Source organism: Aythya fuligula, chromosome Z (assembly GCF_009819795.1).
Source record: "Aythya fuligula isolate bAytFul2 chromosome Z, bAytFul2.pri, whole genome shotgun sequence".
In the NCBI taxonomy this organism is placed as follows: Eukaryota; Metazoa; Chordata; class Aves; order Anseriformes; family Anatidae; genus Aythya; species Aythya fuligula.
Genome location: NC_045593.1, coordinates 53,126,433 through 53,140,831, shown reverse-complemented (window position 1 = coordinate 53,140,831; position 14,399 = coordinate 53,126,433). Strand labels below are relative to the sequence as shown.

Here is a 14,399-nt window from a genome sequence, read left to right as displayed (position 1 = left end):
TGTTTTCTTACTCATTTCTGACTCTGATGGTAATTTCTGCATAGCTTAATGCTACTTCATTCCTAAATGAAGCATCAAATGTGAAATGTCTGCTTCTAGAGTGTCTTCATTATTCTAAAAACCCAAAAGCGAATGGGAAACTGATGCAAGCCTAAATTTTATGTATTCTTAGTGCTTGTGTTGTGAATGGAATTATTTCGTATGGTGGTTGACAGGGTATAATTACAGTTGTCAGACCTCGCAGATGAAGAGTGAAGAAGTCTGGTCAGCATCGTCTATTTCCTTTCATGATAGTGGGAGTCTTTTTCCACTTGGCAGGAGTTTGTAGAGAGAAGGTTTTGTTACTGCTCCCCATAGGGACTTTTTCTGAGGTCTTACAATGTTGTGCTCTTCTGCTTTTTGTTATTGGCAGAAGTCTGCAATGTATGGTAACATACCTTCTTTTGTGGTAGTACTACTTGGCATCCTACACGTTTTGTGCTCTTTGGCTGTGAAATTTGCAGCAGAGTTCCCCACAGGTATACGAACCAGTGTCTTAAGCTTCCATTTTCCATTTTTTAAAGGAAACAGTGGTGATTGTTCCTATGGCTGGGTTAAGGTTGAAAGGAAAGTTTGTTTTTCGAGATTCTTTGTTCCAGTTGCAGCCCCAAAATGTTCTAAGGCCTGGAGGAACTCTATTTGTGGAAAAGAAACCATGGATCAGAAACTGTTGTGTCTCCAGAATACCACCTAGTAGGTGAAAACAACTAATAAAAATCTGTCAAACCAGTAAATTGCGTGTTTTCATTGCTGGCTGGGCAGCTGTTGCCCCACATAGTTTAGAAGTATTTTTCTTTAAGGTTACAATATATTGGTATCTCAAATTCAGTCCCTGCAGGACAGTTTAATGTTACTTGCCTGATGATTTCTCCAGAAGAAATAAATGGACAGCTGTGGGGAGCAAAGAAAGTATTACTTCAATGATTTTTCAGTTTGTTCTCTGAGTTCTACCTCTAATGCTTTGCTGTAATGTAATGCTTTTAAGAGTGATAATAATTCAGGAACGATAGTAATGTCTCTGGTGAACTAGTTATCTTGGCAAGGTAGATCACTGAAGCTCGTCTTTCAGCTTTTCCAGGCCTTGTAAACTCAAACAGCAAGACAGCAAGACTGAGACTGGCTATGCTAAGATAGACTCTGCTAGCCCATACTACTAACTAGTATGGGCTGGAAGGTTTGGGAAAGCAATCCATCCCTCCCGTTCTCACCTTACAAAATTCAGACTTTTATTTATTGGTGCGCAGGCACTCTCTTGTTAAGAAAATCTGCTTGATGTACAGTGATACAGTATGCAAGCATCCAGTTTGGTTGTGGAGCTCTGCCACACAGTATTAGTGAAGTCAGAAGGTTTTCAAGGCAGAAAGAAATATTTGTTTGAACAGTAAAAACTTCCTCTGCCTGATTGTGTAGGACAAAAGGACGAACAAATCTCATGGGCATTATTTCAGCTAATTTGTTTTGACGCAGGGTGGCTAATGTCCCTTGTCTGACAAGCTCCATGAAAACACTTTCCCGCTTGGCTGGGAGTCTAAAGTAGTATGTAACATGAGGTGGAAAGCAGAAGGCAGGAGACCCACAGGAATCCAAAGAGCAGTTCCCAGGCGAGAGGAGATATTGGCAGCCAGAGGCATCCACTGCTCCTTTGCATGGCAGGAAGGGGAATGCTCAGGAGGGCTCTGGGGTGATTTAGCAAGGTGCCTCCAGTTTCCTACCTAGTCAGGGACTTGTTGGGATATCCTAGTCTGCAAGTTCTGCTTCAGTAGCTTTGTGCAGATTAGGAGCTGGCATCCAGTTTTGGCTCGCTTGCTTTTGTGGGTTGGGATACAAACAGAAGGTCTTCAGGTGTACATTTCTTTGCACAGGGTCTAGAGCCTTCTTCCCAGGTCATAGTGAGTCCTGTCCTTTTCCCCTACTGCTGGAACTAGTAGAAGGTGCAAGGAAACATGGCTTCCCACAGTTCAGCTCTCTCCCTTTGGATTATGAGGGACCTCTGCATAACTGTAGTGAAACACTGATAGTGTTGAATGAAAAAATGACAAAGCAGGAACCAAAAATTTTTTATCGTTCTTTATCAAAAATTCATTATATAAATTGAAGTACACTTACACAGTTCCTTTTCTTCTTGCTATGGACTTCATTTTATAGTCATTTCTGTTACTTAACTTTTGGCCTGTATTCAAAGCAAAACAAAAAAAATATATGCAGTATTCTTTTTCCTTGTGTTTCTAAGTGAGGGTACACATGTGACTCTTTCTACTGCTGCCTGCCCCTTCTCCAAATTCCAGAATTGTTTATACACTCATTTGATTCAAAAGTTTGTATAATGACAGAATGATGTCCAGAGTAAACAAAATTCCTTATCAGTATAGAGCCTTTTATCCAAAAGGAACGTTAATTACTTCAAACTATTATGTAAAGAAGATAATTTGGTCTGATGTCTGTATATTTGATGCCATGTTTTCCGTGTAATAGCAGAATAGCAGAAAACAGAATTCATATGTTTACCTTCACTTTGCAAGAAATCTAATTTTCTTCAGTGATGTACTTGATGTTTTGGACCGCTCCCAAAATACTAATTCATAGAAGTGATACTTCACTAGCGTTCCAGTGCTCTGTCTTCTCTTGCAGTCTGTAAACAGATGTCTGTTCACAGGGACAGCAATATGGCAATAGTAAACAAGATCTATACAAATAAAAATCTACAATTTCTACAAATACTTCCAATTTCTCCAAGTAATACTCCTGTCTGCTGTCACACAGGCCAAGATAAGACTGTTTCTCAGAAGTCTCAGTTTAATTTGTGTAAAGACACTTGTCTTAGATCCAGTTTGTAGAACTCTCTGCTACCAAGTATTTCTGGAGAGGAGACTTTGAGAATACAAAGAATTGAGTATCTCTGGGGAAGGTCAAGATGTCCTTAACTTACTGTGTAGGAAAAAGAATGCTGAAGGCTGCAGGGAATGTTGCCCCTTGCACTGAGCAGTAAGCAAGCTGCTAGCAAATAAACTCGGGGAAAAAAAATCTCTTTGCATAGGAAGCTTATCCCATTGTAGGCTTTATGTCTCCCTCCAGTTTCAGAGAGACCACTGCTCCAGTCTGATATGGCAATTGCTGTATTCCTTCAAGCACTGACTCAAATGTCCAGTGCCTTGATCACTGACAAATGAAGAGGGATCTGTCTGGGTGATGTACTTCCATGAGGTAGTTTGAGTTCAGTTAAGTTTGGTTGTAGGCAACTTGATCATTGTAATGCTGTACTGACTTGTGTATACATGCAGCTTCATTTCCAGAGCTTTGGACGTCTGATGCAATCAGGTATTGTGTCCAGCCAACTTTCTGATCTCAGCAGTTTGGTTCATTTGGTCCTTACTCTCAAACCTGTAGGCCAGTACCATTTTAAAAACACCAAAAAAAAAAATCCCCTCCACAACACTTTAAAGTTTTCTTTCTATGAGGAATGTTGTCTCGTGCAATACTCATACACTGAAAACAATACAAGAGAAAGTGTGGTGGAGTAGCAGGGAAGGGAGACTGTAAAGTGCGTTGTGTCCTGCTCTTTTACAATAGATGGTGAATTAGCCTTTTCCACTTGAACACACAAATGCTGGAGGACCCAAAGCTAGATGGAAAACGTAATTCTTTTACACTGAAGTATGTGCTGGGCTTGATTCAGTGTTGCATTACTGGAGGAGCTGTGGCATAACATTGTGGTAATAACACGAAGCGCTACAGAACCAGGACCTGTATCAATTTTAATATTGTTTGCGAATAATATTTGATTTTTTTTCCCACCAATCTTTTTTTTTCCCCTCTCAACAGGATCCACTCTGTGTAGCTATGAACTACAGCCATCAGAATACACTACAGATCCAAGGGCTGCCAAGTTATGTCCTAAATACCCTGTTCCAGAGAGGTAATATTAACATCTTGTCTGATTGGGGATGAAGGGAGTAGAGACTTGTTTTGTTTGTGAAAATACTGTAGAAAATACTCAGCATAGATTTCTTCTGTCTTGCAGTTGGATGTTTTATTGTAGTATTGTCACATGTTTTTAGAACACATTGTGAATGCAACTTGTAAAGAAAAACCTGAACTATCCGCACATGCATTAATAAGATTATTGAGCTAATATCTTCAAGTTCTCTTCTGTCTCATGTAACTGATACTGCGCTGAGTATCAGCTGTTTTACTGCCTTTCACCCTACAGCCAGCTGCCTTCCAGCAGTGCAGTTCAGATACAATTTCTGAGGCCCATTGGATCTTTGAGAGGGAAAATGGTATAATCACACATAGTTCTCTTGCAGTGTTCACTTCTAACACCTTAACCTCAGCCAGTCAGATTGAGCAAATTGCTTCATTTTTGATTCTTTCAGTCCCCAAGTGACCAATATGGGGATGCCTAAGAAAAAAGAGGGCTATGTTTTGTAAACAGATTGATTTGAGTTTTATTGTTCAAAATACTATACTGGACTGCTTTTTGTGAAGTAGAGAGAAAGGATTGTAGCTCCAGAAACTCTGCAAGCTGTGTTGGCTCCACTGAAAATGTAGAGATAAACATTTCTGAAAAAAAGAAACGATCTGTTTCCTGTTTTACACACCTTTCTGTCAGAATTCTATTCACTGAAGAAGAATCAAGTTGTGTTTCCACAAATTTTAGCTTGTCAAACATACGCAGTAGAGGTTTGTAATTTGTTATTCTTGCCCTATGGATAATCTTCTGTTACAGTTCAATAAATGTCAGTTCTAGAAACTCTGATTTTAAGTAGCTATTGTCTACGTGGTAAGCTATCCAGCAAATAAAATTTCTTTAATATTGTATTGGCAATAAATAGCAGCTGGAATATAAACTTTTTTTTTTTTTTACTTTTCCCCACAGCAAATCAATATTCCATGCAGCTAACCAGCTGGTATAGCTGTAATACAAAAACAAATGAAATTTTCAGTGCCAGCTTGCATACTGAAAAGGCTCGTCATTCTTAATTTTTGCTAGAATTATATTGACTTTTCTCACTGTGTGTTCCCACGTCATTCAGTATGAATTAATATAACTTAATAAGAAAACAGGCAGATAGAACAGCATGTCAGAACTCTAATGATGCTATGTAAATTCCTTGCAAAAAATACCTAGAGTTATTTCTGAAAAGCTATTGTGCCACTGGCATATTTCCCTTTTGTTGTTTGTCATGAATAAAATGTACAACACGTTTGAATATTTTCTGAGATTGAAAAGTCTGAACTTGATGCCCAAAGGCAGAAAAGGCCTATACTGTATCTGCAAACCACTCTGGTTTTCAGATTTTTATGGTTAAATTATTGGAGAAAATTGGTGTAATTAGGAGGGGAAATGGAATCCTGTGGAAGGAGACTAATGAAAAACTAGCAGCACCCTTCAGGCTGAAGCAATCAGGCAGAACTTACCTAGCCCTCCTTTTCTCAGATTTGATCTGTCAGAAGCACGAACCATAAGGTCAATGGAATGGAGGTAGCTCAATCTGTTAGGCCCATCCCTTGATACTTGATGACATGGCTTCTTCACACCCAGATGAGTCTTCTGGTCTCAAGGGACTCTGATCCAGAAGCTTCGAGGCACTGTGTACAACTTAGACTTATCAGTGCAGTCCAGCAATGTGACCAGTGATTCACATTTCTTCCAGTAACTGGCTACGATCTCTCAGTCTAAGTAGATCATAACCTCACTTTTTAGTTTTGGAATAGAGAACTCCAGAGGAAAACCTAAACAGCTTTTCCCTGCAGCATTTATCTCTCAGCCAGCTCTGCAGCAGTCTGTTCTGTAGAGGTTATAAAAAAAATTAAAAAAAAATCAGATTAACAGTGGCATTCCAGCCAGGTTCACTACACACAGGTTTTTGTGTATGCCTGGGTGTGGCTGAGAGACAAAACAGTTATTTTCTGAGGTCTAATATTTGAACAATTAGGTGGGTCTCTTAACTTCGTCTGCTGGCTTGAACTTCACTTGCTCTTGTTCATGATTAACCAGCATACCCTTATTCTCAGAAGCTTGCAATTCCATTCAAGTATGCCATCTACCAAGTAATGATCAAGAGGCCATATAAGACAGTACAGGACATAGGAAATAGATCTATTACAGCATTTTTAATTAAACAAGTATCTTCCCTACTTGTTGAGTCAAAACCACTGAAATAGCAACATATCTCAAAAGGTGGATTGTCAGGAGTCCAATTTATTCAAGAAGGCTTGTAGGAACCACTAACCTCATTTCTTATTAATTGCAATAATGTTAGAAAATAAATATTGCACATGAAAATAGGTAACTTAAAATGTGTAGTGAAACTACTATAGCATGAGAGATATTAATTAATACAAAGTGGTACACCAGAACATTTTTTCCTCTGTTAGGGTGTACTTTGGAACAAGATTTTAATCCTCTTCATTTTACTCTTCAGAACTGGTATTTTCTTAATCAGATGCAGAAATTACAGTCCTTTCCCTACACCGAGTTCAAAATTTGGGTGTTGTTACTGGTATTGGCAACTTTTAAATATTCCATTCTTTCTGAAAAGTTGGATCAGTTAACAGTTAAATGAAACTCATATTTCAGTATTTCCCAACATTGCTGTGTATGATGAAGAGTAGTACTCTGTGTATTCTAAAATAGGCAACGTTGTAAAAGGCTGAGAGGATACATAGGCTCCCTTTTAAATACAGCAGCCATAATATTGGTTTAATTTTTCTTTTTTTCTAAACAGTTGTGAATAATACAGTATTACTTTGCTGTGCTTAACTGCTGTCTTCATCGTTAATCAAAAGTAGAGCATCAATATGAGCACCTGCAAATGTGTTTATCTACCTAGCACAGTGAGTTTAAAACCATATAATTTACAATTGTCAGTCACTTCAAACAAAAGCCTAGGATCTATTAGTTATCTAGGTATGGCAGGTGATCATAATTTCTCCTGAATTATATGCAGCGTAATTTCACACACTTGGTTTTCAGAATGTTGTCTCCCACCTGTCAAATCCCCCCCACCCCTAAAAAAAAAAAAAAAAAAAGAATAGGATGTGGCTGAGGCAGTTGTTTTACTCACTATGTGTTTAAGATGGAGGTTAGAATTTTGGAAAGGCTTGGGATTAGCAAATTGTTATAGAGTACAGGAAATTACTGGTTTGTGGGTCATTGCTAAAATGGGAAAACTGCAAAAGATTATGTGCATTGCTTCTGCAGTCCACTGAAATCTTTTAAGTAAGGAAGATTGGGGAGGATGAAATAAACGTAAAGGTTAAAAGAAAAGACTGACTTGATACAAAAGACATTTCTTTCGTTGGATCCAATTACAGGAAGGAACATGTAATTCATGGAATATACATCTGAACTGGAGTTGAGGAGAAGGATCAAAAGATGTAATAGGCCACTTTGAGATCTGACATATTTTATGAGTCAGGAAGGCAGCTACTTATTGGGAAATACTTGGAAAACAAAATTACACACTTTTAAAGTGAAGTTTTTTGCTCTCTTTTATCTTCCTGTGATGGACTTGATAGCATGTTGTGCTGAGCATTTGAGAAGTTTAATGCATCAGTATTTTCAGGCAGGATGCTTCCAAAGCAGAAATGAGGAAACCATAAAGGCATCTTTGTGTGTTTTGCAAAGGATGTGGTGCATTATTTTAACAAAGGTAATGAAGATAATCACTGTGATTGTAATCTTCAACAGAAAAACAAGCCTAGTGTGGGGGAAGACTAAGAATAAACATATTGGTTTTGCTTGACAACAGTTGTAAGTGCTGATGTCTTTTAGTGTAAAACGTATCCTTGCAAGAAGAATATTGTCAGTCTGGGATTTCTTTGCTGCAAATATGGGCCAGTACTGTGTTCTAACACGAGTGAAAGGCATTGTTTCAGCTGCTGGTTCACCATGTGACACTTGAATGTGAGATGTTTAACTGGAACTAGGAACATGTATTTTCTGAACCTTGCTGTTTAAGGGTGGGAGGGTAATATGCTATTGGAATGTGCACTGCAGCCTCACAGGGTTACTTGTAAGAACATCACTTCCCATTATGATCATCCTCATTCCAGCAGCACTTGTGCATTCAACACATGGTTTCTGGTTATGATGTTATGAGGGTGGAGTGGTTGCATCTATTCACCTTTCATTTGTGTGTTGATGTGGCATTTATATTAAGTAGGAGTAATTTTTTTTTCTGATTTTTTTTTTCTTGTGTCACCAGTGCACCTATTCCATTCTTCCATCGCTGTGCTCCTGTGAACATTTCCTGCTATGCCAAGTTTGCAGAGGCCCTGATCACCTTTGTCAGTGACAGTAGTGTCTTACACAGGCTGATTAGTGGAGTTATGACCAGCAAAGAGATTATAATGGGACTTTGCTTGTTATCACTAGGTAATTGTTTTTCTCATTACTAGCTATTACTGCAATAGGAGATTGTTAACACTCTCTAACCACAATATGAGAAAAAAAAATACCACCATGTATTATAGCAAAAAGCCCTTAAAAATGGTTCAGAATGATACGTATTTTTTGACAGCTGGTTAACTTCTTCAGAAGCAATATACATGTGCATTCCTGTTTTTTCTCCTCTCCCACGGTGAGGGACAGAACACTTGGGGCAGTTGATTAGTCAACAAGAGTTTTGACATAGTTAACAAAGCATCCCCATGCTCCTCCTTTTTATTGCAATATTCACCTTTACTTTTTATAATATTAATCTTTTGCCAACTGAAGTCCCTTTTCCAACAAAAAAAGGACAGGTTGAGAAGTGCACAATAATGTACTTCTCCAAAATGTAGATTTTTTAGTTTGTTTCACTTAATTGTACAGGCTTACTGGGATATTTAGAAGGAAAACGTGAAAGTTAGGTGCCTATTTGTTGTATTGTATGTTACTTCCTCCTTCCCCTCCCCTTCCCCCAAAGTTTAAAAACAAACAAACAGAACACTTCATGCCTTTTGAAAATGTCAGCATTATTGAGCTGGAAATTCCCAGCTGTACAGAGGTGCTGAATGGATTTTGCAGTAGCAAAATGCTCATTTCTAGTCTATGGCATGACACATTTCACCAGACAGAAGTACTGTAATGAAGTGTTGTAAATTAAGGTGAAATGCTATTCACCCATGTAAATTACTTTCCCAATGAGTATATTTTAGTCCTACTAAGTATAAAATCTTTACACTTAATATACTAGGTATACCTAGTATAGTAAATATTAAATGGAAAGCTCCAGATACTGGCCATGTAAAAAAGAAAAAAAGGAGGATACTAGTTACCACTTAAAAAATAGTAAGACCATTGAGTATCTTTTCAACTGTAACTAGAGCGCTGTTTATTGTGCTAATCTTCTACCCTGACAGCTGTATTAGTCTGATAGTAATGGTAAAATGACTATTCAAAAGCTGAAACCTAGTGGCTGAATTAGCAGTGCTACTGTTGGGTTAGAGTCAGAAGTTAATAGAGGGTTTTATGTACATTTAATTTTAACTTAAGAAAAATATATAATTCTTACTTTTTTAATACCTTCATAGTTAAATAGAATATATTTATTATTAAACAATAGGGTAGATTGTGTGACTCACAAAGCCTGGTTCAAGCAGCTTTCATGTGGAAGTGTTAACTACTGTACGCAAATAAGTATGTGCAAAAATATGTGCATGCACTTATATAAAACATTCCCTAAATTGTAGTTGGCTGACACTGAAGAGGTCTTATTAACATGTAGTTCCTGAATGGCAGTGGAACTATTGAACAGAGCCTAATTTTGAATGCTGAAAATAAAGCACAAAGCTCTGTTCCTCAAGAGGTGTGCTCATGTTAGTAGCCTCAGAGTACTATCATGTCTTGCTGTCTGTTTTGTCATTGTCTAAATACATCTCTGTCTGTATGTACACATTATGTCTTGTATGTAATGTACCATGTAAATGTACTTATGCTTTCTTTGTTTTAATCAGCAGCACCAAAGCAGATGTAGATGTGCCTAATTTCCTTAACTATCTGTGCAGTGAGTTTGTAAGCCACAGAAAATAAATCTCTGTCTAAAAACTCTGTTGGAAGACAGTTATGTAGTGCAGTGGGAGAATTGGAAAGGCTATTCCTACTTGAAATAATTGCTCTGCTTATTTCATTTGTCTTTTTTTTTCCTTTTTTTTTTTTTTCCAGTGTTGTCCATGATTTTGATGGTTATAATCAGGTACATTTCAAGAGTACTTGTCTGGATTTTAACAATTATTGTCATTCTGGGATCACTTGGTAAGTCATGTTCATCTCCTAGTTTTTGAGTGTCCAGTTCTCTTATTTATTCTCCATGTCCACAGGTTAGCTAAATCCTATACAGATCTTGGGACCGTACCTGTTTTTTCTGCTTTCCTTTGAGCCCCTTGCAAGATAGGTGTTTCTAATTGCAGTCCTCTCCCAGATAGCATGCTGCTCCATAGGGATTTGCTGCACTTTCTCCTTGGCTGGCAAGCTTCCTGTCAGTCCATACAGCTCATATAGCCCTAACCATTGTCTACTTCTTAACCTACCTCCAAGCATGTCAGCAAAGAAGCTGGTCTGGATGTGTTGATGGCTCACCAACCCATGGGGTGTACTGAAGCATGCAGGAATCAAAGGACAGCTATTGGTTACGTGGCCTTAGGACATAGATGTGTCCATGTAAACCCGGCATCTTCACCAGCCCTTTCAGTCATCTTAGACTCTGTAGGCATATCTAAAATCTGTTTTGAGGAGAGGATGCTTGTCTGTCACTTCTAATCAAATCCTCACACTTCCATATGGCCCAGGAAGTCCTGTGTGACCTAGGTCATGTTTGAAGTGCAACCAGCCATAACATCTTGGGCGTAACCAAAGATTGTTTTATTCAAAATGATTTAGTTCTCATGAAGGCATCATTGCTTTATCACATTAACTTCACATTTATAAATCTATTACTCTATTCTTGATACTCAGTAACAAAGCCACAAGTAATTGGAAGTAATTCAAAGTATCATTTCAAAATGATCAGAAGTTAGAAACAGCATCAACAGTTCTGGCTTCTGACTGGTTACTTGTTAGGCAAGTGTCCTATCACCAATTTGTGACTATGAAAAATACAGCAACCTCCTCTCCCCATGCAAAAACAGGAAGACAAAGCATCATAACTTCATACACTACACCTTGATTCTGGAAGCATGAATAGTTTATTTTAAGCACTATGTCAAATTATACAAACAAGCTGTTCTGGGTTTACATGGCAAGGGTTTGGTAGCAGGGGCAGATGAATGTACGGAAGGAACAAGAATAAAATAATTAAATTAGGAAGTACTGCAATGTAATTATTGCAATTCATAACTGCAGTGAATTGAAAAAAAATGCAGGCCATCACTTTGTTTTTCTTTTTACTGCTCCTGGGATCTGTGACCACAGAAAAAGGAAAAAACAGATGTTTTCATTTAAATTTGCTTTAGAGACTGAGCAACCATGCTGAATGAAGGAATTGAATGACTTATTGCCATCTTTTACTATGTTCTAAAAAAAATATTACATTCATTACAAAAACTGAATAAGAACATGTCATCTCTGAAATATACTGCTTATTCTGTGTTCACTGTTTGTTTAAGAGATGCCAAAAGAACATCCTCCATTTAAGACCTGAATGGAATACCTTCAGCAAAGGCTTGTGGTCTCTAAATAAGCTTCTGCAAGTGATTCACAAAGAGCAAAAGAACAGAGAAGGATACGCAAAAGAGAAAAAAGTGTGTTCAGACAAGAAGTTAAGTCCCTGAGGGGCTGGTTTCCTGTATATATATATCTAATTTCCCTCTCCTAAATTTTCACGTACATCCTACAATATAATTTCTCTCTTGATTTTTCTCTTTATCACTCTTTCTTTCTGTTCTTCTTCTTTTTGTTTCTCTGTTACCCGTCTAGTGGGCAATCTTCACTACTAGGGCTCCGCATGAACTAGTCTTCTCGCACACTTAACCCTAAACCACAAAGAGCTGCAGGTCTTTTAAGTGGGCTTATTGGGGTGAGATTGTGGAAAGAGTGTATCCAATTGAGAAGAGGTCAACAGAGGAGATTCGAGCACTTTTCCATCCTTTGAAGTTCCTGTTGAGTTGTCCGTCAGTTCCCTTGAGTCTTCTACTCCAGACTGGACTTAAGAAACTGAAGACTTTAGGTCTTTAGGTACTAGGCAGTATGATTGTGTCAGGAAGAAGAAACATCTTTCATTTGTCTTTTTTTTTTTTTTCCCCTCTAAAACATAGGTGGTACAGGAGTCCTGTGGTGGCTCTATGCTAAGCAACGAATATCTGCCAGTGCTGTTGAGAGTCAAATAGCCAAAGAAAATCTTCAGGCTCTCCTGATCTATGCCATTTCAGCTACAGTCTTCACGGTATGTTTTGCTAATGACCATATAATTTTCTTGTTCCACATTTCTGTTTGTCTCTCTTTTTTTTTTTTTTTTTTAATTCAGGTGGAAGGTTTATATTACACAAGTTTTAAAGAGTTTATTTCCATTACAAGTTCTGTTGGTGATATATAAACGTATATTGTTACCTTCCTAGAATTGCTCTGTAATATCTGTCCATGTGTCAGGAGAGAGTTCCTGACCCTGCACTTTTTATCCTCTCCTGTACTCTAAAACCTCTGCATGGACCTCCATTAAATAGCTGGAATATGGAACTCCCAATTTCACTCATTTTTGTTAGATCCCAAGTTCAGAAGTACTCTGTCATTTCGGTTTATTTAAAAGTCCTTAGACTCTTCACACTTCTGAAATGAGTTGTTCCCAAACTTCTTCCATTTACACATGGGTTGTTGTGAACTGAAATGCTAACGACTACTGAACTATCATATGTTCTTTCAGCCTAGCTGTTTGTTTCAGAGACAATGACCCTGTAACTAAAAATTGTCAATGTTGGACTAACTTCCATGGCAAGTACAACACGCAATGTCTAGAAAGAAGCATTAAATCGCATTGTTTGCTAAATTTTGCAGTCTGCTGATTTTGGTGGTTTGTACAGCATAATTAAGGATGGAATCTGGCCTACCCTCATAAGTCTGAGGCTGATAACGATCCCAAGTAAATAAGTCTGAGATTACATTTCCCCAAAAGTATAATTTGGAAAATACTTTCTCACTAAAATAAGCTGTTAGATGTTTACATTTTGATCTTGTGATCTTAAAGTAGAGAATGTGTTAGTTTTCTGAGTTTGATTATCCTGGCTGTGCAAAATAATAGCTTGCTTGTTTTTTAATTCTCTAATATGCAATTTGGAAACTTCTCCCTCTAGGTTATATTGTTCTTGATAATGCTAATTATGCGCAAACGAGTAGCTCTCACCATTGCCTTGTTCCATGTGGCCGGCAAGGTCTTCATTCACTTGCCACTGCTAGTCTTCCAGCCATTTTGGACATTCTTTGTGCTTATCCTCTTCTGGACATACTGGATCACAGTCCTGCTTTTCCTTGGTACTACAGGTAAGCAGCTCACAGGCTTAATTTAAATACGGTACTGTACCGTATTTTAGCCTGTTTTCACACACACAAACAGGTAGTAATGAAAGGGCCATTGCATGTATGTTCCATCTCCCAAAACATAGATACACTGAAAGCAGTTTCTGTTCTTCATAACCTAGGTGTCTAGTATTTTCTAGATTATTAGTGAAATGTTCTTTGATTTTTGTGCTCTTCATATGACATAGTCAGAGAGCAGCAAGTGTACTCTGAATTTCTTCCTTTTATGAAGATCATAAATGAGAGCTTTGCTTGTGTTCTGTGTCTGACAGGAGCTTCTAGAATTATTCTTACAGGTCCAAATCTTAGTTACTTCAACAGAGAAACATAACAACTGCTTTTTAAAATGGGAGATCTGTGTGTTATTTTGCAGCAAGTTGTGCACAATAGAAACCATCATTCATCACTAGAACCTTAGAATTTTGAAAATTACTGCTAATCCAAATGCAGCAGTGTTTCTGGTCACACAGCTATTTCCACATAATACAAATTAAATATTTTGGATTTCATGCTCTGAAATTTTAGGAAGGGACAGAGGTAGTAGAATCTTGTTCTAATTACTGTTGAAATTTTAAGTTTTCATCACATGATGTTCTGTGTCCCTAATGAATGGCAAGTTACAGAAAATGTTTGCCTCCAAAGTCCCAGTCCCATGCTTCACTCTGCAAAGAGATTAAATCTGTAGGAGAATTTAGGCTGATACTTATGTCTAACTGACAGAATTCTTTGATAGACTTTGATTCTGCAAAGACTAGTGTATCCTTTTAGCTTCATATGCGCTCAGTTTATTCACTGATGTCAGTTGAACAAAATCTTTGTGCAAGTAAAGCCAGAGCTTTTCAGTCCAAACCAGGGGAATTGACAAGTGCAC

General features: G+C 37.8%; 1 protein-coding gene across 1 annotated transcript in view; it reads left to right on the top strand.

The window, feature by feature from the left end:
* SLC44A1 (solute carrier family 44 member 1) overlaps positions 1–14,399 on the top strand; it is a 60,465-nt gene that overhangs the window by 34,099 nt on the left and 11,967 nt on the right. Inside the window, exons 5-9 of the mRNA XM_032206605.1 lie at positions 3,859–3,952; positions 8,250–8,419; positions 10,190–10,279; positions 12,277–12,404; positions 13,306–13,492. Coding sequence (XP_032062496.1) covers positions 3,859–3,952; positions 8,250–8,419; positions 10,190–10,279; positions 12,277–12,404; positions 13,306–13,492 — 669 coding nt within the window. The remainder of the gene's footprint in view (positions 1–3,858; positions 3,953–8,249; positions 8,420–10,189; positions 10,280–12,276; positions 12,405–13,305; positions 13,493–14,399) is intronic.